Source organism: Cetorhinus maximus, chromosome 23, assembly GCF_964194155.1.
Source record: "Cetorhinus maximus chromosome 23, sCetMax3.hap1.1, whole genome shotgun sequence".
Lineage (NCBI taxonomy): Eukaryota > Metazoa > Chordata > Chondrichthyes > Lamniformes > Cetorhinidae > Cetorhinus > Cetorhinus maximus.
The window spans coordinates 23,144,234-23,164,438 of NC_135901.1; the positions used below are offsets into that span (position 1 = coordinate 23,144,234).

General features: G+C 44.5%; 1 protein-coding gene across 7 annotated transcripts in view; it reads left to right on the forward strand.

Moving 5' to 3' along the window:
* LOC144697223 (uncharacterized) overlaps positions 1 to 17,526 on the forward strand; it is a 24,106-nt gene extending 6,580 nt beyond the window's left edge. The window contains exons 1-3 of one of the 7 annotated variants that reach the window (XM_078569125.1): positions 11,528 to 11,615; positions 12,085 to 12,200; positions 16,409 to 17,526. In XM_078569125.1, coding sequence (XP_078425251.1) covers positions 16,518 to 17,159 — 642 coding nt within the window. In that variant the 5' untranslated portion in view covers positions 11,528 to 11,615; positions 12,085 to 12,200; positions 16,409 to 16,517 and the 3' untranslated portion in view covers positions 17,160 to 17,526. The other 6 variants (XM_078569127.1, XM_078569128.1, XM_078569124.1 and 3 more) reach the window with 6 other exon arrangements.
* The last annotated feature ends 2,679 nt before the right edge of the window (positions 17,527 to 20,205 follow it).

Sequence of the window (20,205 nt, forward strand, 5' to 3'; positions counted from 1 at the left end):
GGGATCAAATATGACACCAAGATTGTGAAGAGTGTGGTTCAGTCTCAGACAGTTCCCAGGGAGAGGAACGTACTCGGTAGTTAGAGAACGGAATTTGTAGTGGTGACCGAAGGCAACGGCTTTGGTCTTCCCAGTTTTTAATTCGACCAAATTTCTGCTCATCCATTACTGGATGTCAGATAAGCAGTTTGATAATTTAGTAACAGTGGAGGAATGGTAGGGAGGTAAAACTGGGCATTGTCAGTGTGCAAGTCCAAACTAACATGGTGCTTTTGGATGATGTCGCCTAGTGGCAGCATGTAGATGAGAAATAGGAGGATCCAATAATAGATCCTTGGGGAAAACCAATTCAAGGACTTTGGAGAGGAAAGGGAGGTTGCAGATGGTGTGGTAGTTTGCAAGGAAAGTGGGATGAAGGGTTTTTTTTTCAGGAAGGGTGAGAGTGGTGTATTTAAAGGTGAGAGGAGCAAAACCAGAAGGGAGAGAGAGAGAGAGAGAGCACTGTTAACAATATCAGCAACACAGGGAAGATGGCTGGTCAGCAGTTTGGTAGGAATAGAGTTGAAGGACTTGGAGGTGGGTCTCCTGCAAAAGATGAGCTCTGACAGGGCATGATGGGAGATAGGAGAGAAACTGGAGAAAGATGTGAGCTCAGGGCTCGGACAAGGGGGAACTTTAGAGACAGTTTGGAAGCAGCAGAGGCAGCTGATTGAATTGTCTCAATCTTAGTGACAAAGAAGCTCCATGATCTCCTCACACTTGTTGTTGGTAAGGATGGAGGAGACAGAGGAGAGGGAGAGCCTTTCAAAAGGAATTAACTTATTTTTAAAGCAGGAGGTGCTGATGTTGTGGTATCTTCACTGGATGAATAATCCTGAGAGCCCCTGGTAATGTTCTGGGGACCTGGGTTCAAATCCCACCAAGGCATATGGTGAAATGTAAATTCAATAAAAATCTGGAACGAAAAGTTTAATGATGACCATAAAACCATTGTCGATGGTTGTAAAAACCCATCTAGTTCACTAATTCCCTTTAGGGAAGGAAATCTGCCGTCCCTACCTGGTCTGGCCTACTAGTAACTCCAGACCCAAAGCACCGTGGTTTATTTTTAAATGGCCTAGCAAGGCATTCAGTTGTATCAAAGCATTGTAACTAGGAATGAACCTAGACCTACACCACATGGACTGCAGCAGTTCAAGAAGGCAGCTCACCACCACCTTCCCAAGGGCAATTAGGGATGGGCAATAAATGCTAGCCTAGCCAGCGAGGCCCACATCCCATGAATGAACAAAAAAAATTCAACACACTGCATGTTTAGTACAAAGCTGATTTATTTTTCTCCTGTCAACAATATTTTCCCCTATAACTGGTCAGGGGTTTACTCACCATGAATAGGAACAGACACCACTGAACATGGCTCAGTCCTGGATGTGATGAACAGCAAAATCTAATCACTGTAGTTACTCGTGAACTTGCTGATGTTTCAGCAGGTGGGATGATTGAGTGAATCCTTTCCCACACTCGGAGCAGGTGAATAGCTTCTCCCCGGTGTGAATTCGTTGGTGTACAGTGAGTTGAGATGATTTCCTGAACCCAGTCCCGCAGTGAGAGCACCTGAACGGCCTCTCGTCAGTGTGAATACGTTGATGGGACATCAATTCCCAGGAAGTTTTACAGCACATCCCGCAGTCTGGGCATTTAAAAGGTCTCTCATCAGTGTGAACTCACTGGTGTTTCAGCAGGGTGGATGTTTGAGTGAATCCTTTCCCACATTTACAGCAGGTGAACGGCCTCTCCACAGTGTGAAGTCACTGGTGTACAATGAGTTGAGATGATCACTTGAACCCAGTCCTGCAGTGAAAGCACCCAAACATTCTCTCATTAGTATGAACACGTTGATGGGACATCAGTCCCCCAGAACTTTTAAAGCAATTCCCACAGTCCAGACAGTGTGAACTTGCTGGTGGGTCAGCAAGTTCGATGATCGAATAAATCCTTCCCACAGATGGAGCAGATGAATGGTTTCTCTCCAGCGTGAATGTGTCGATGAGTTTCCAGTTCAGATGGGTAACTAAGTGCTTCCTCACAGCCCCCACATTTCCATGGTTTCTCCCCGTGTATTTGCGCTTGTGTCTTGACAGGCCAGATGATGGGCTGAAGCCTGGTCCACACACAGAACACATGTAAAGTTTCTTCCCACTGTGAACGGTTCTTTTTACTTCCATGTTCAAAATCCAATGATAACCAAGTTACTATAAATTGGGCGACTCCGTCAGATCCTGATGTGATGTTTGGTCTCAGTTTCCCTAATGCAAATCTTCTCCTTCTAACACCTCCTCCAGCGCTTCTCTTCAACTGCCGGCTCCTCTCGCGCTTCTCTTCAACTCCCGACTCCTATCGCGCTTCTCTTCAACTGCCGGCTCCTCCCGCGCCCCTCTTCAACTCCCGACTCCTCTCGCGCTCCTTTTCAACTCCCGACTCCTATCGCGCCCATCTTCAACTGCCGGCTGCTCTCGCGCTTCTCTTCAACTGCCGGCTGTTCTCGCGCTTCTCTTCAACTGCCGGCTCCTCTCGCGCTTCTCTTCAACTGCCAGCTCCTCTCGCGCCCCTTTTCAACTGCCGGCTGCTCTCGCGCCCTTTTTCAACTCCCGACTCCTACCGCCTTTCTCTTCAACTCCCGACTCCTCTCGCTCCCCTAACTCCCGGCTCCTCTCGCGCTTCTCTTCCTTACTATTCAGAACGCGCTTACTATTGAGAAATATTGAAGAAAGTTACTAAAATGATTTGTGTCTTCCCCATCCACCTACATTCCTCACCTCCGGGCCCAACTTCCTTTTGTAGCTTCAAAGCTTATTTCTTGGTCAGTGCAAACATTTCCATTCTATTCTTTCTCCTTATAAACTGTCTTAGAATTCTCCTGATCAACCAGGTCATCGATATAAAGGGAATTAAAATCATTTGTGACATCAGGAGGAAAGTAGAGGCTGCAATCATACCAGGATTGTATAGTCCCAAGACAAGGCCTGAATTGTGTACCATCCCCCACCAGGGCTGATTATCCACAGTGACAATAGACCACTCTGGTTTAGTTGTAGGAGACAGAGGGTGATGACTGAATGATGCTTTAGTGACTGGAAGCCAGTGTCCTATGGCTTACCACAGGGATCTGTGCTGGGTCCCCTATTATTTGTCATTTATATAAATGACATAGATGACTATGTGGGGGGTAGGATTAGTAAGTTTGCGGATGACACAAAGTTGGCCAGGTGGTTAACAGTGAAGTTGAGTGTCTTGGGCTACAGGAAGATATAGACGGAATGGTCAAATGGGCAGATAAGTGGCAGGTGGAATTTAACCCTGAAAAGTGTGAGATGATACACTTTAGAAGGAGTAATTTGACAAGGAAGTATTCAATGAACGGCATAACACTAGCATGTTCTGAGGGACAAAGGGACCTTGGCGTGTGTGTGCATAGATATCTGAAGGCGGAGGGGCATGTTAGTGGGGTGGTGAAAAATATGGGACACTTGCCTTTATCAATCGAGGCATAGATTACAAAAGTAGGGAGGTCATGTTGGAATTGAATAGAACCTTGGTGAGGCAACAGCTGGAGCACTGTGTGCAGTTCTGGTCGCCACATTATAGGAAGGATGTGATTGCACTGGAGAGGGTGCAGAGGAGATTCACCAGGATGTTGTCTGGGATGAAACATTTATGTTATGAAGAGAGGATGGATAGACTTGGGTTGTTTTCGTTGGAACAGAGAAGACTGAGGGGCGACCTGATCGCTGTGTACAAGATTATGAGGGGCATGGACAGGGTGGATAGGGAGCAGCTGTTCCACTTAGTTGAAGGGTCAGTCATGAGGGGACACAAGTTTTAGGTGAGGGGCAGGAGGTTTAGGGGCGATATGAGGAAAAACTTTTTTACCCAGAGGGTGGTGACGGTCTGGAATGCGCTGTCTGGGAGGGTGCTGGAGGCGGGTTGCCTCACATCCTTTAAAAAGTACCTGGATAAGCACTTGGCACGTCATAACATTCAAGGCTATAGGCCAAGTGCTGGTAAATGGGATTAGGTAGATAGGTCAGGTGTTTCTCACATGTCGGTGCAGACTCAATGGACCAAAGGGCCTCTTCTGCACTGTGATTCTGTGATTCACTCAGTAACACTGGTTTGTTGTTACTTCTCTGCCAGATGTTCTTCAATGTGGATTTAAGGTTCAGAGAAAGGTTGGAATTGGATGGTCCAAACAGCTTGATCGGACAGGAAATGTCCCCATGAGAGTGTGTGCTGTGTACAACCTGACATCTACACAATCAGGCCCCACTTCTCCTGGAATAACATGAAGAATCTGCTGCTTTCTAGATCTGTTCCTTTCCCCTCACTATTATCCTCTGATTGTTCATGAATTCCTAGTGTGCGTCATCTGCCAACATGCCTGTGGTCTCCCCTTTAAATACTTCCATCAGTCTTATCAATCAATAGCTGCTCTCACAGGGGTCAGTTCTGAAATACAGTCAGTCTGATTTTAAGGCTTCCTGGAGTAATTCACTGATCCAGATCTTCCCACCTAACACCAATCCATATCCTCATCTGAATTCTAGGTTTTAATATGAGTATGCTAGGTAGAGATTAATAGATTCCTGATTAACAATGACATAAAGTGTTATGGGATAATGTGGGCAAAAGGCATTGAAGTGTTCAATCAGCCATGATCATACTGAATGGTGAAGCAGGCTCGATGGGCTGAATGGCCTTCTCCTGTTCCGATGTGATTGTCCAATATAGAAAACATATATCATTTGATCCCTTTAAACCTGATTCAACACAACCCCTTCACAAATACAAGAGATTGCCTCTGAGGTCAGTTGTTCCTTTACAGTTTGTGTTGTTCTGAATGATGACAGTATTTACCTTCTCCCTGACCAGTCCTAACCCTTCTGCCGGTTCATTTATTGAAACCAGGGACTCTCCTTGTTCTAATGGTGACATTCCCTTTTTGCCCAGTTATTCCTTTAAGTCAGCCCTTTAATTGTTTGTACATTGTTTCAATGGATCAGAGCTAAGCTCTGCAGACCAGCCACATCCAGTCCTGAATGGTAGTGGGAAATTAAACAGCTAATTAGAGGAGGGGGCTCCACAAATACGCCCATCCTCAATAATGGGAGAGCCCAGCACATCATGGCAAAAGATCAGGCTGAAGCATTTGCTACAACCATCATCCAACTCGGCCTCCTCCGAAGGTCCCCAGCATCACAGATGCCAGTCTTCATCCAATTAAATTCACTCCGCGTGATATCAAGAAACAGCTCAAGGCACTGGATGGTGCAAAGGCTATGGGCCCTGACAACACTCTGGCGATAGTACTGAAGACTTATGCTCTAGAACTTGCCACGCCCCTAGCCAAGCTGTTCCAGTACAGCTACAATACTGGCATCTACCCAGCTACGTGGAAAATTGCCCAGGTATGTCCTGTGCACAAAAAGCAGGACAAATCCAACCCGGCCAATTACCACACAACCACACATCAGCCTACTCTCGATCATCAGTAAAGTAATGGAAGGGGCCAGCAACAGTGCAAACAAGCGGCACTTGCTTAGCAGTAACCGGCTCACTGAAGCCCAGTTTTGGTTCTGCCAGGGCCACTCAGCTCCTGACCTCATTACAGCCTTTATTCAAACATCAACAATAGAGCTGAACTCCTGAGGTGAGAGTGACTGCCCTTGACATCAAGGCTGCATTTGACCGAGTGAGGCATCGAGGAGCCCTAACAAAACTGGAGTCAATGAGAATCAGGGGGAAAACTCTCTGCTGGTTGGAGTCATACCTAGCACAAAGGAATATGGTTGTGGTTCTTGGATGTCAGTCATCTCAGGAGTTCCTCAGGATAGTGTCCTAGGACCAACCATCTTCAGCTGCCTCATTAATGACCTTCCTTCCATCATAAGGTCATAAGTAGGGATATTCACTGATGATTGCACAATGGTCAGCACCATTCACGACTCCTCAGATACTGATGCAGTCCATGTCCAAATGCAACAAGGCCTGGACAATATTCAGACTTGGGCTGACAAGTGGCAAGTAACATTAGTGCCACACAAGCGCCAGGCAATAACCATTTCCAACAAAGAGGACCTAACCATTGCTCCTTGACATTCAATGGCATTTCCATCACTGAATCCCCCACTACCAACATCCCGGGGGGTTACCAGAGACCAGAAACTGAACCGGATGAGCCACTGCAGCTACAAGAGCAGGTCAGAAGCTACGAATCCTGCCATGGGTAACTCACCTCCTGTCTACCATCTACAAGGCACAAGTCAGGACTGTGATGGAATACTCCCCACTTGCCTGGATGAGTGTAGCTCTGTACACTCTGAATAAGCTGGACACCATCCAGGGCAAAGCAGTCCGCTTGATTGGCACCACATCCACAAACGTTCACTCCCTCCACTACCGATGCACAGTAGCAGCAGTGCGTACCATCTACAAGATGCACTGCAGGAATTCACCAAGACTCCTTAGACAACACCTTCCAAACCCACAACCACTACCATCTAGAAGGACAAGGGCAGCAGATAGATGGGAACACCGCCACCTGCAAGTTCCCCTCCAAGACACTCACCATCCTGACTTGGAAATACATCGCTGTTTTCACTGTCGCTGCGTCAAAATCCTGGAACTCCCTTCCTAACAGCACTGTGGGTGTACCTACACCACATAGACTGCTGTGGTTCCAGAAGGCAGCTCACCATCACCTTCTCAAGGGCAACTAGGGATGGGCAATAAATGCTGGCCCAGCCAACGAAGCCCACATCCTGTGAATAAATTCAAAAAGTCCTGTTGTTTTTTTCCTCTCTTCCTTTCTGGTATGAAACTACACAACTAATGTGAATGAAGTTTGGATTTGTGAAAGTGGGGAGCTGAACAACATTGGCAATCTCAAAAGAGGACACACAGATATATAGACCGAGAGTGACAGAGACCTGAGCAGAGACAAGGGTTTCACCAGCCTGCTTCATTTCTGTGACATTTCCGACTCGAAATTTGTTGAATGCTTGCCGATGAACGGAAACAAGAAAAAACGCTGGAGTGTTTGGATGATTTTTTAAATTCCATTTAACTGATAATTAATTCTGCCGGCACTTGGTTAAAATCAGGAATATTGAGAAGTGCTTCTTTCAGGATTAAAATCTAGTGGTGAAACCCCAATGAATTTAAAGTCTACAGCCTTAAGTACTCGGCCACACTGACAGGTCCCACAGGCACACACCCCTGTTGTTCATATAAAATCATAGATGGCTACAGAAGCAGGTCATTTGGCCCGATGTGTCCATGCTGACTCTCTGGAAGAGAATTGCCTCCTAATCAGGTATGATATTTTGTGATTCGAATGTTAGATCAATTTCTCTGCCACATGGCGATGCTTTTCTGCCGAATTGTACTTCCACAAGGAACATAAGAAATAGGAGCAGGAGTAGGCCATTCGGCCCCTCAAGCCTGCCTAACCATTCAATAAGATAATGGATGATCTGCCCCAGGCCTCAAATCCTCTTTCGTGCCAGCTCCTCATAGCCCTCAACTCCCCAATATTTCAAAAATCTACCTACCTGTGCTTTAAATACTTTCAGTGATCTAGCCTCCACAATTCTCAGGGGTAGAAAATTCCAGACATTTATTTCCCTCTGAGAGAAGAAATTCCTTCACGTTTCAGTTTTAAATGAATGTCCCCTTATTCTGTAACTATGTCCCCTTTTTCGAGATTCCCCCACTAGTGGAAACATCTTATCAACATCTACCCTGTCAAACCCCTTCAGAATTTTGTACGTTTCAATAAGATCACCCTTCATTCTTCTGAACTCTAATGAATAAAGGCCTAGCCTGTTTAGCTGTTCTTGATAACTCAACCCCTTCATCCCAGGAATCAGTCTTGTGAATCTCTTTTGAACTGCCTGCAATGCCAGTATATCCTTTCTTAAATACGGGGACCAAAACTGTAGACAGTACTCTAGGTGCGACCTCAGCAACAGCCTGTAACAAGACTTCCCTAATTTTAAATTCCAACCCACTAGTAATACAGGCCAAAATTCCATTTGCCTTCTTAATTACGTCCTGGACCTGCATGGTAACTTTTTGTGTTTCATGCACAAGAACACCTAGATCCCTGTGTGCTGCACTTTTTTGGAGTCTCTCTCCATTTAAATAATAACCTGCATTTTGACTCTTCCTATCAAATTGCACGACCTCACACTTTCCTACATTAAACTCCATCTGCCAAGTTTTTGCCCACCCACTCAACCTGTCCATATCCCCTTGCAGATTCCTTATGCCCTCATCACAACATGCCCTCCCACCTATTTTTATATCCACAGAAAATTTGGATACATTGCACTCTCCCCTGCCTCCAAGTCATTTATATAGATAGTAAATAATTGAGGGCCTAGGACTAATCCTTGTGTCTTTCCACTAGCTACGTCTTTCCAACCTGAAAAGAAGGTTCTGAAGTGCAACGAGACTGCACTGTTTGGCATTCTCGGTCATTCGCCTTAGCGCTGCACAATGTTTGTGTTGTATAATGGTTATCATGTTTACTTCACACACAGAATGACCCTGCGTTGAAACAGCAGAGCTGGCAATGTTGGGCAGATATTCCCTTGGCACTTTAAGAACCCATTCACAACCCAATGTGTGACAATGAATGGTGATGAGCGTAAAACAATGATGGCTTCCTTCCTGGATGTTCTGGAACAAAGATGAAAGACATGGAATTGAAGATGAGCTTTGTTTCCCTGTGCACAGATACCGTCTGATGTGCTGAGTTTTTCCAGCAATTTCAGCTTTTGCTGGAGATGCCTGAGCTACTTTGGATGGCAATTAAATTATGTTTTGGTTGAGCTTTCCTACTTCTGCCAGTTCGTTGGTTTAGGAAGGTGATTCTCATTTTGAGTGATTCTCACAAAGAGTATGTGAGCAGTCCTGGCTTCAAATCCAGAGCGAGCCCTCTGGTGTTGCCTCCTATAGGCCTGTTACAGATTGTGCTTTATTCGTATGTATGTGGTGCATGTGGTAGGGTTGGTTTCCTGGGGTTTGGTTTTGTGAACCTGAGCACACGCTGCAGGGAATCTATCGGCACAACCCGCAGGCAAGAAAATTAAGGTACATTTTTTAAAGGTCTGACCATGTAAATAGACGTTCACTTTATTCCTATTCACCAATTCAGGCGAGCCCAGGCTGGCGGGTTCAGACAGCTGGCTGCATGTCTCCAATTGTAATCCTGTCTGAGACAATAGGAGGACTGACAGAGCTGGAAACCCACAGCTTCCTTCTCCTTTGACCACAGTTGATTTGTATTCTAGGAATTACACTCAGCAGAGTGTGAGTCATTGCACCCTCTTCAGCATTCCACTTAATAGGGGGTTAAGGCTCAGGAAAGTCAGACATGCCTGAAACCAATTGCTAGGCAGCAAGTATCAAACTGCCAGTGTCATTGGTGAGTGTATGTTGGGTGGAAATTTATTAAGAGAGGTAGTGTTTGAGTAGATGTTTGTTTGGATAGAAATGTTTGATGTTAAGCATCTATGTTCACTTCACAGGGATGTGAACCAACTAATCTACAATGCCAAAGTGGAGAATTGAAATGACCTGTGACCCGGATCTTAATGCTGACTTCCCGGTCCCCGGCCTCCAGCAATGTTCAAAAGCAGCTCAAGATACACTCGATGAACAGCACCTCATCTTTTGACTGGGCTTTTTACAACCTTCACAATCAGACTGATTTCAACAATTTTCACTGCAACTGCGGCCCCCTTTTTGTTTTCCTTTGTATTTGTTTTTTTTCTCGTTTACTGTTTCTTTTTTGTTTTCAGATGGCACTTGTTCATCCTTCTGCCATTGACAGGTCCTCCAGGCGCATCTTCTGTTTCTTTGTTTCACCCAATGCTATTACAGAGAGCCAAATAGCCTCATTCTGTGGTGTAATAATTCATGAATATATCTTTACCTCACCCTGAGGCCATGCACCACAAACTGTTTTGTCATGTAGGCATTTAAGCAGTAAGGTGCATGCAAAGAGACAGGCAACTGTGCCAGAGTGAGATGGAGACTGAGTGAGTGGTGAACTAGGCTCACGTAGTAAGTTCTGGTAAGTCCTTTTCAGGTTTAACTATAGATTAAGAATCAAGACCTGACATAAGTAAATTAGGTTAGCTTGTTAAGTAGGGAAATGCCTGCAGTAGCAGCTATCTGTCAATCACCTGAAAGCATTTGGTTCAAATGGTGTTGATTACTGTTGCAGGAAGCTAAGCTAGCTAGTGATTCATCAGAGGTCGAAAAAAGAGACAGGCTTTTCAAACCACAAAGTCAGTAAGGAGTGTGCTAGGAGACAGGTGACTGTGTCAGAGTGAGACGGAGACCAAGTGAGCAGTGAATTAGGGTCACATGGGAATTCTGTGTATGGGGAAAGAGGTGTGGTTTACATAGGAATTATTCTAAGTTGGGAACAGGAGCAGCTGAGCAGAAATATGCCTGGGTGTAAACCTCGGGAAAACAGTAAGTTCATTGGTTCATAAGAAATTGCTTGTTAGGCAGTGTCTTCAAACAGCCTTAAATTAGAGACACCTATTACTTTTGAAGAAGTAGCTACTTGGATTTGAGTAAGAAACACTAGGAATAAGAGGAGATCATGGCCATTAACGTGAATTAATGTAAGTAAACCAATGTAAAATAAAGTTATGACATGCCAGGGCAGCTCAGTCATGTGGAATGCATGTGCTGTAATATGTGGGAAGTCTTGGACACTACTGAAATTCTGCAGATGCTGGAAATCTGAAATAAAAACAAGAAATGCTGGACAAACTCAGCAGATCTGGCTGTGGAGAGAGAAATAGGGTTAACGTTTTGAGTCCATATGACTTCTTCAGAAGAAGTGGAAATTATTCACTTGGCTATCATATTCGCTGACACAACAACACAGTTAGACTTGAGAGAGACCATGCAGATACTGCATTCGTGCCAAGGGATTTACTCCCTTTGCCCTCCTGTTAACACTCCAGATTTAAATGCTCGGAGGCTTTGATCTAAAATTGCTACATTCCTACTGACAACACGGAGTTTGAATGTTCTTTGCATGGGAAGGAAAGTCACTTGTTCACACTGCCGACTGAGACTCCAGTGACTTCACATCTAACAATAGGGGTTTGTTCTGCTGTTAATTATACCCGGGACGGAACATTGGCGGAGGGCCAGTACCCTTTGGTTGCCGTATTAATTGACTTAATAATTTTATATCTTGGCCCTGTGGCTCCATTCAGCATCAGATCACAAAACATAAGTTTCGATTGAACAAAATCACGGTTCAATGGCGGCAGGTTTACCCAGCATTCGCCGCGGGACAGTATGTACCGCATTTTTTAATTCATTCACGGGATGTGGGCGGCGCTGGCCCGTCCCGCATTTATCGTCCAATTATCCTCACAAGAGGAGATCCTTTCGCAGGCGCGGTACCGGGCAGTGTAGGAACATGCGCAATGTGAGTTCAAACTAGAGCATGCGCAGCACCGCCCGTAGCCGTTCGAAAGACTGAGAAATGGCCGAGTACAGGCAAGTGCAGGGAGCCGGTGAGTGAGGAGGAATGGAAGCGGTGCAGTTGGTGGGGAGCTTAATGAACACCCAGTGGAAGCCTGAAACCGTGAATAAGAAGCTACTGGTTCTGTGGTCGCATCGAACGAGGCGGCGGCAGGTGGGGCCCGCTCTGCCTTTGGAGAGAGGCCCGAGTAAATGGCCGCCATTTGTATGTGGGGGCAATGTGCAGTTGTGCTGCTATCGTGAGCAATGGGCATGCGCTGACGCCATCTTTCTAGGGGGCAATGTGCAGCAACGCCCATGCGCGATCCTCGGTCCCTGCCCGCTGGAGGAATGTTGTGAATTTCTATCCTGGACTGACAGGGATGGGTTTTTGAAACTCCTTTGCCGGAGTTTAGAAGCGGAGAATTTACACGCAGCAAACACAAGCCAAGAGAAATATTTGTCTCCTCTGAATGCCTGTCCTGGACTGAAACTCATGGATTTTGGAAATTTCTTTTCCAGGGTATTAGAGGCAGAGGATTGACGGACGGGAAACTCAAACCAAACATCACATCAAGATCTGACAGAGTCATGTGATTCGTCAGGACCTGAATATCATCAAACTTTTAATATGGAAGGTATACGGTTTATCTGTTCTGCCTGTGTGCAAAGATTTCAAGTAAGAGTAGGAATAATTAACTGGGGGAAAGCCAACTTCAGTGGGGTAATAAAAGATCTGACCAAGGTAAGTTGGAATTTCAAAGAAACTGGATTATAAAAATAGGGAAGTATTGCTAAAACTATACAAGGCACTAGTTAGATCACACCTGGAATATTGTGAACAGTTTTCATAAGAACTAGGAGCAGGAGTAGGCAATTCAGCCCCTCTAGCCTGCCCTGCCATTCATTATGATTATGGCTGATCTCATTTCAGCCTCAACTCCAATTTCCTGCCCTCTCCCCAGAACCTTTCAACACGTTGCTAATTAAACATCTGTCTATCACCTCCTTAAATTTATTCAGCATCCCTGCATCTACTGCACTCTGAGGTAGTGAATTCCACAGATTCACGACCCTTTGAAAAAAGTAATTCCTCCTCATCTCTGGTTTAAATCTACCACCCCTTATCCTAAAACTATGGCCTCTAATTCTAGAATGCCCCACAAGGGGAAGCATTCGCTCCACATCTACTTTGGCATCTTATACACCTCAATTAGATCTCCTCTCATCCTTCTAAACTCTAGCGAGTATAGGCCTAAACTGCTCAGTCTTTCCTCATAAGACAAGCCCCGCATCTCTGGAATCAATCTAGTTAAATTCTTCTGAACTGCCTCCAATGCAACGACATCCTTTCCCAAGTAAGGGAACCAAAACTGTGCACAGTTCTCCAGGTGCGGTCTCACCAATGCCTTGTACAGTTGCAACAACACTTCCCTATTTTTATACTCTATTCCCTTAGCAATAAATGCCAAAATTCCATTTGGCTTCCTTATTACCTGCTGTACCTGCACACTAGCTTTCAGCGATTCATGCACGAGGATATTCAAATCCACCTGCACTGAAGCATTCTGAAGTTTCTCCCCGTTTAAATAATAAGTCGCCTTTTTATTCTTCTGACCAAAATCGATAACGTTACACTTATCCACAGAGATGAGGAGAAACTTCTTTAGCCAGAGAGTGGTGAATCTATGGAATTCATTGCCACAGAAGGCTGTGGAGGCCAGATCATTGAGTGTATTTAAGACTGAGATAGATAGGTTCTTGATTGGTAAGGGGATCAAAGGTTACGGGGAGAAGGCAGGAGAATGGGGTTGAGAAACTTATCAGCCATGATTGAATGGCAGAGCAGACTCGATGGGCCGATTGGCCTAATTTCTGCTCTATGTCTTATGGTCTTAAACTCCATCTGCCAAATTCTGGCCCATTCACCTAACCTGTCCATATCCATTTGTAAATTTCTTATTTCTTCATTGCAACTTACTTTCCCACCTATTTTGGTGTCATCTGCAAATTTAACTATTGTACCTTCTACTCCTGAATCCAAGTCATTAATATAGGTTGTAAATAGTTGGGGCCCAAGGACTGAACCCTGTGGCACCTCATTAGTTACAGCTTGCCATCCAGAAAAAGACCCATTTATCCCAACTCTCTGCTTTCTGTTGGTTAGCCAATCCTCTATCCAAGGTAATATATTATCCCTAACTCCGTGTGATCTTAACTTGTGTATTAATCTTTTGTGCAGCACCTTATCAAAGGCCTTCTGGAAGTCCAGATATACTACATCTACAGGATCCCCATTATCCACTTTGCTTGTCACATCTTCAAAGAACTCTAGCAAATTAGTCAAAACACCATTTACTCTTCATAAAACCATGCTGACTCTGATGGATTGCATTTTGACTTTCCAAATACCCCATTAGTACTTCCTTAATAATGGATTCCAACAATTTCCCAATGACAGAGGTTAAACTATCTGGTTTATAGCTTCCTACTTTCTGCATCCACCCCCCCCAACCACCTTTTCTTGAATAAGGGCATTATATTGGCATTTTTCCAACCACTGAAACCTTTCCAGAATCCAGGGAATTTTGGAATATTATAGCCAATGCACCCACTATCTCCACTGCCACTTCCTTTAAGACCCTGGGATGTAGGCCTTCAGCTCCTGGGGACTTGTCATCATTTAATCCCAATAGTTTGCTCAGTACTTTTTCTCTAGTGATGGTGATTGTTCTAAGTTCCTCTTTCTCTATACCCTCTGCACTACCTGTAGTATTGGGGTGGTACTAGTGTTCTCCACTGTGAAAACTGAGGCAAAATATTGATTAAGCGTCTCTGCTATTTCTGCATTCCCCACTATTAACGTCCCAGTCTCACCCTCCAAGGGACCAACATTCACTTTAGCTACTCTCTATCCTTTTATGTACTTGTAGAAGCTTTTGCTATCAGTTTTTACGTTTTGCACTAGTTTTCTTTCATAATTTACCTTTGCTCTTTTTATTATTTTTTTAGTAACCCTTTGTTGATCTTTAAAAGTTTCCCAATCTTTGTCCCTTTATCTAAGGAAAGATATGCTGGCATTGGAGGCAGTCCAGAGAATATTCACTAGGTTGATCCCGGGTATGGAGGGATTTTCTTATGAGAAGAGATTGAGTAGGTTGTGCCTGTACTCATTGGAGTTTCGAAGAATGAGAGATGACCTTATTGAAACATATAAGATTCTTAGGGCTCTTGACAAGTTAGATGCTGAGAGGTTGTTTCCCCTTGTGAGAGAGTCTAGGACCAGGGGGCATAATCTCAGAGGGTTGCCCATTTAAGACAGAGATGAGGAGGAATTTCTTCTCTCAGAGGATAGTGAATCTGTGGAACTCTTTATCGCAGAGGGCTGCAGAGGTTGGGTTGTTAAGTATATTCAAGGCTGAGATAGACAGATTTTTAATCAGTAAGGGTATCAATGGTTATGGAGAAAAGGCAGGAAAGTGGAGTTGAGGATTCTCATCAGCCTCATCTCATTGAATGGCGGAGCAGATTCGATGGGCCGAATGGCCTACTTCTGCTCCTACGTCTTATAGTCTTATGAATCAAAGGCTGGCAGGTGAAACTGTAACTGAGCAATGTACTGCCTTTAAAGAAGAGATAATTCTGACACAAAGACATATTCCCATGAAGGGGAAAGGTACAGTAAACAAATCCACAGCTCCCCCGGTGAGAAAAGAGATAGAGATTGAGATAAAGGAGAAAAAGTGTGCTTATGACACATGTCAGCCGGATAATAAAACCAAGAAGCAGGCTGAATAGAGAAGGTTCAGAGGGATTTGGAAAACCAAATACAAGAAGCAGAGAGAGATCATGAAAAGAGACTGAAAGCTAACATGGAAATAAATCAAGAAGTCTTCTATGGGCATATAAACAGTAAAAGGGTGTTACAAGGAGGAGTGGGGCAATTAAGGACCAAAAAGATGACTTACACATGGAAGCAGTGGGCATGGATGAGGTATTAAATGAATATTTTGCATATGCCTTTATCAAGGGAAAATATTCTGTACAGGTGATTGTAAAAGAGGAGATTGTTCAAACCCTTGTAGGGTTTAAAATTGATAAGGAGGAGATATTGGATCGGCTGTCTGATAAAGTTGACAAAGCCCCGGGACTGGATGAGATGCATCCAAGGATACTGAGGGGAAATGAGAGTGGACATTGTGGAAGCGCTGGCCATAATTTTCCAGTCTTCCTGAGACTCAGAGTTGCTGACACAGGGACTGGCGAATTGCAAATGTTACACCTTTGTTCAGAAAAGGTGTAAAGAGAAGCCCAGCAACTACAGAGCAGTCAGTTTAATCTCGGTGCTGGGGAAGCTTCCAGAAATGGTAATTCAGGACATATTTAATAGTAACTTGAGCAAATGTGGGTTAATTAAAGAAAGCCAGGATGGATTTGTTAAGGTAAAGTCACGTTTAATTAAGTTGCTTAAGGTTTTTGATGAGGTAACAGAAGCCTGTGGGGCTGGGTCACTGAGTTTATTCAAGAAAGAAATTGATCATTTTTTGGATATTAGGGACATCAAGGGGTATAGAGGCATTGAGATAAAGGAACAGTCATGATCATATTGAATGGCGGAGCAGGCTTGAAGGGCCGAATGGCCTACTCCTGCTCCTAGTTTCTATGTTTCTGAAGGACATTCGTGAACCAGTTGGATATTTTGATAATCCAGCAGTTTTCATGGTCACTTTTTCCTTGTGCCAGCCCCATAAATTACCACATTCATTCAGCTCAATTTCACAACCTGCCTTTGTGTTTTTGTGGGTGTTCTCTCACTCCCTTTTTCTGTTTTAAATAAATTTCACAGGGAATTGGGAGGAGAGGATTTGCAGTCGGGCAACTCAAACCAAACATCACATCAGGATCTGACAGAGTCGCCCAATTTATTGTAACCTAAGTATCATCGGATTTTGAACATGGAAGGAAAAAGCACCGTTCACAATGGAGGGAGACCGTATACGTGTTCTGTGTGTGGACGAGGCTTCAGCCGATCATCTGACCTGTCAAAACATAAATGCCGTCACAATGGGATGAAACCGTGGAAATGTGGGGATTGTGGGAAGGGATTCAAATCCCCGTCTGACCTGGAAAGTCATTGGCACACTCACACTGGGGAGAAACCGTTCACCTGCTCCAAGTGTGGGAAGGGATTCACTCGTTCATCCTATCTGCTGATACACCAGCGAGTTCACTCTGGGGAAAGGCCATTCACCTGCTCTGAGTGTGGGAAGGGATTCATTCAGTCATCCAACCTGTGGACACACCAGCGGGTTCACACTGAGGAGAGACCTTTTAAATGTCCGGACTGCGGGAAGTGCTATAAAGGCTCCATGGAACTGATGCGCCATCAATGTGTTCACACTGATGAGAGACCCTTCAGGTGCTCTCACTGTGGGACTGGGTTCAGGCGATCATCTCAACTCACTGTATACCAGCGAGTTCACACTGGGGAATGGCTGTTCACCTCCCCTGAGTGCGGGGAGGGATTCACTCAGTTATCTATCCTGCTAACACACCACCGGGTTCAGACTTGGGGGGCGACCATTCATCTGCCTTGAGTGTGGGAAGGGATTCACTCACCCATCCAACCTTCTGAGACACCAGCGAGTTCATACTGGGGAGAGGCCGTTCACTTGTTCTGAATGTGGGAAGAGATTTAAGCAATCATCCAACCTGCTGACACACCAACAAGTTCACACTGGGGAGAGACCATTTACATGCTCTGAATGTGGGAAGGGGTTTGCTTATTTATCTGCACAGCTGAGACACCAGCGAGTTCACAAGTAACGACAATGGTTGGATTTTGCTGTTAATCATATCCAGGACTGAACTATGTTCTTTGGGCTCTTTTTTGGTGACAATAAACTGCAGTCCAGTTATGGGGACTAATATTGTCGATAAAGGTCAAATAAATTACCTTTGTGTTAAAAACAGTGTCGAGTCTTTTTAATATCTCCAACACAAGTTAGTTCCTTTTGAAGGGCTCTTCCTCTCCGCTGTCTCCTCCATCCTCACCCCTAACAAGTGTGAGGAGCTCATGGAGCTTCTTTGTCACTAAGATTGAGACAATTCGATCAGCTGCCTCTGCTGCTTCCCTCCCGTCTACTAGTCCATCCTTGATGCCAATGCCCTTGCTAACCCCCAGCCCATCTCTAACTGCCCTTTCCTCTCCAAAATCTTTGTCATCTCCCAAATCTATGCCCATAAACCCTGGGACTCCATGTTTGAATCACTCCAATTAAACTTTTGCTCCTGCCACAGTATTGAAACAGCTCTTAGCAAAGTCACAAATTGTATCCGACATGAATGTGACTGAGATTAAACTATCTCTCATTGTCCTTCTCAGCTAGTTTGCAGTCTTTGGCATCATTGAACAAACCACCCTCCTCCAATGTCTCTCCACTTTTGTCGAGCTGGGTGGGATTGCACACTCCTGATTCTTTCTTATCTGTCTCATTGTAGCCAGAGAATCACTGGCAGTGACTGTGATTGTTTGAAATGGATTTTTACATAATCACTTGGTAAGTGATCAGGTGTCAGTGAGCTTTGACAGAAAATTGTTCCATTACCATCCTCACAGTGACTGTATCTTACAGATCAAATGATTATTTATCTCAGCCTTTCTGGAGACGATCACCAGAGAAGAGTGAAGACATTACAGTCCACAACCCAAGCTCAGTGATACAAACATTTGATAAAAATTAAAATGCTGAGTATAGCAGAACAACGATGTGTTAGTCTGCTCCAGGTTTATCAAGAGAGATTGATGATTATCAATCATAAGAAATAGGAACATTATCAAAACATATTTAAGTGTGAACAAGAATTCACCTTTGTTGTTAAATATTAACTGAATGTAACATCTTTCAGCTATGTGACATTAGCTCTTCCCCTCTACAGTCTAAAACTCAACAGAATCTTCCACTTGTTCCTATTTCCAGCCCTGATGGTTCAGAAAGCTTCCCTCAAACCCACACATTCGGGCTGACTAATGTTGATTTGTGTAAGATTATTAAAGGCTCCTGCAGCGCGACTTCCATTACTAACAGTCGGTCAAAGCTACATTTCAGACAGGGAATCAAGCCCAACAATTATTTTCTCTGCTCTGGGACAAGCAGCAGGATTTTTCTCCACACTCTCCAATCACCCGCTGCCAACAGAAAACAGCGACAGCACCTTCAATCAGCGGGTCACTGCCCATCTCTGGGATGCAAGATACTCCAACCGACTGTCCCTTTAGTTCTTTCCTTGTCTCCCCTTTCCCTGTCCCTGTATTTGTTTAAAACCTGTTACATCTCTAACATTTACCAGTTCTGTTGAAAGGTCATTGATCAGAGACATTAACTCTGTTTCTCACTCCACAGATGCTGCCTGATCATTTGCTGAGCACTTCCAGCATTTTCTGATTGTAAAGTCAGGATTCACTCTGTACAGAGAACAAAAGGGAAGGTATGTGATGGAGAGCAAGGCAGGATGGATTAACTGACACAAGGAATGATGGGGAAGGCAACACTGAGCTGGTGATGGTGGACCCCAGGTGGTTCAGAATCAATGCTTTCACCTTCACGGCCTGGGCTCGATGGTCGGTGACCAAAGGTTAACCAAACAAACCATTTTGTGTGAGAAACCTGTCTGTAGTCAGTGAGCTGAAGGGCAGCAATGGGTAAAGAGATGATTATCATCTAATTTGGAAAGCTGCCTGCCAGCTTCCCTGGTTGTTCGGATTCAGCGCTTTTACTGCCATGGCCTGGGTTCAATTGACCAGGGCAATACTCTTTCTTGGTGCTGTGTGGGCTGTCACCATTGACCAAAATTCCATATGAAATGAAACCAGGTCTGGCTGCAACTGTGGAGTGAGAAACAGAGTGAATCTTGCAGCTGGATGATCTTTCATCAGAGCTGGAAAAGTCAGAGATGTAACAGGTGAAAAACAAGGCAGAGGGAGGGAGTGAAAGGGCAAAAGGGAAGGATGTGATCAGTTGCAAGACATGAGACATAAAGAGATGATGGTGCAGGGCTAAATGTGGGTGGAAATGGGATGGATTTTAATTTGTGCTGTTCAAACTGGCACAAATATCACTTCAGAACAACCAATCACAGCAGCTCTTTCAAAGCAGCACACTGGACTGAATGGCCTCTTTCTGTGCTGTAACTTTCTATAATTGGTTCATTTTCATCCTCACTCCGACTGCCTTCACAGTCATTCGATCATCTTACAACCCGTTACAGCAAAATCCACCTTCCTCCCTCTTCTGACCTCAGGAGACAGCAAATTCAGTGAGAAGTTTTCCTGTCATTTAGCATGAGCATGGGATTTGGAATCAGATCTGGAAGGTTTTTATTCCATTTAACCGATAATTAATTTACAGACTCTCAGTTCAAGCCAGAATTCTAACCTACGTGGGGAAATCCCAATGAATTTTAAATCCATCAGCTTAACCAGCCAGCCACTGCTACAGTCCACACAGAGACTTTAATGATGTCTGTACAAAATCAGAGAATAGTTACAGAGAAAAGGAATATCTGGCCATGTCTGTGCCTCTTCCCCCACCTTTCCCTGGTCATCCTGTCACTTAAAAGTACAGGACAAGAATCTATCCAATT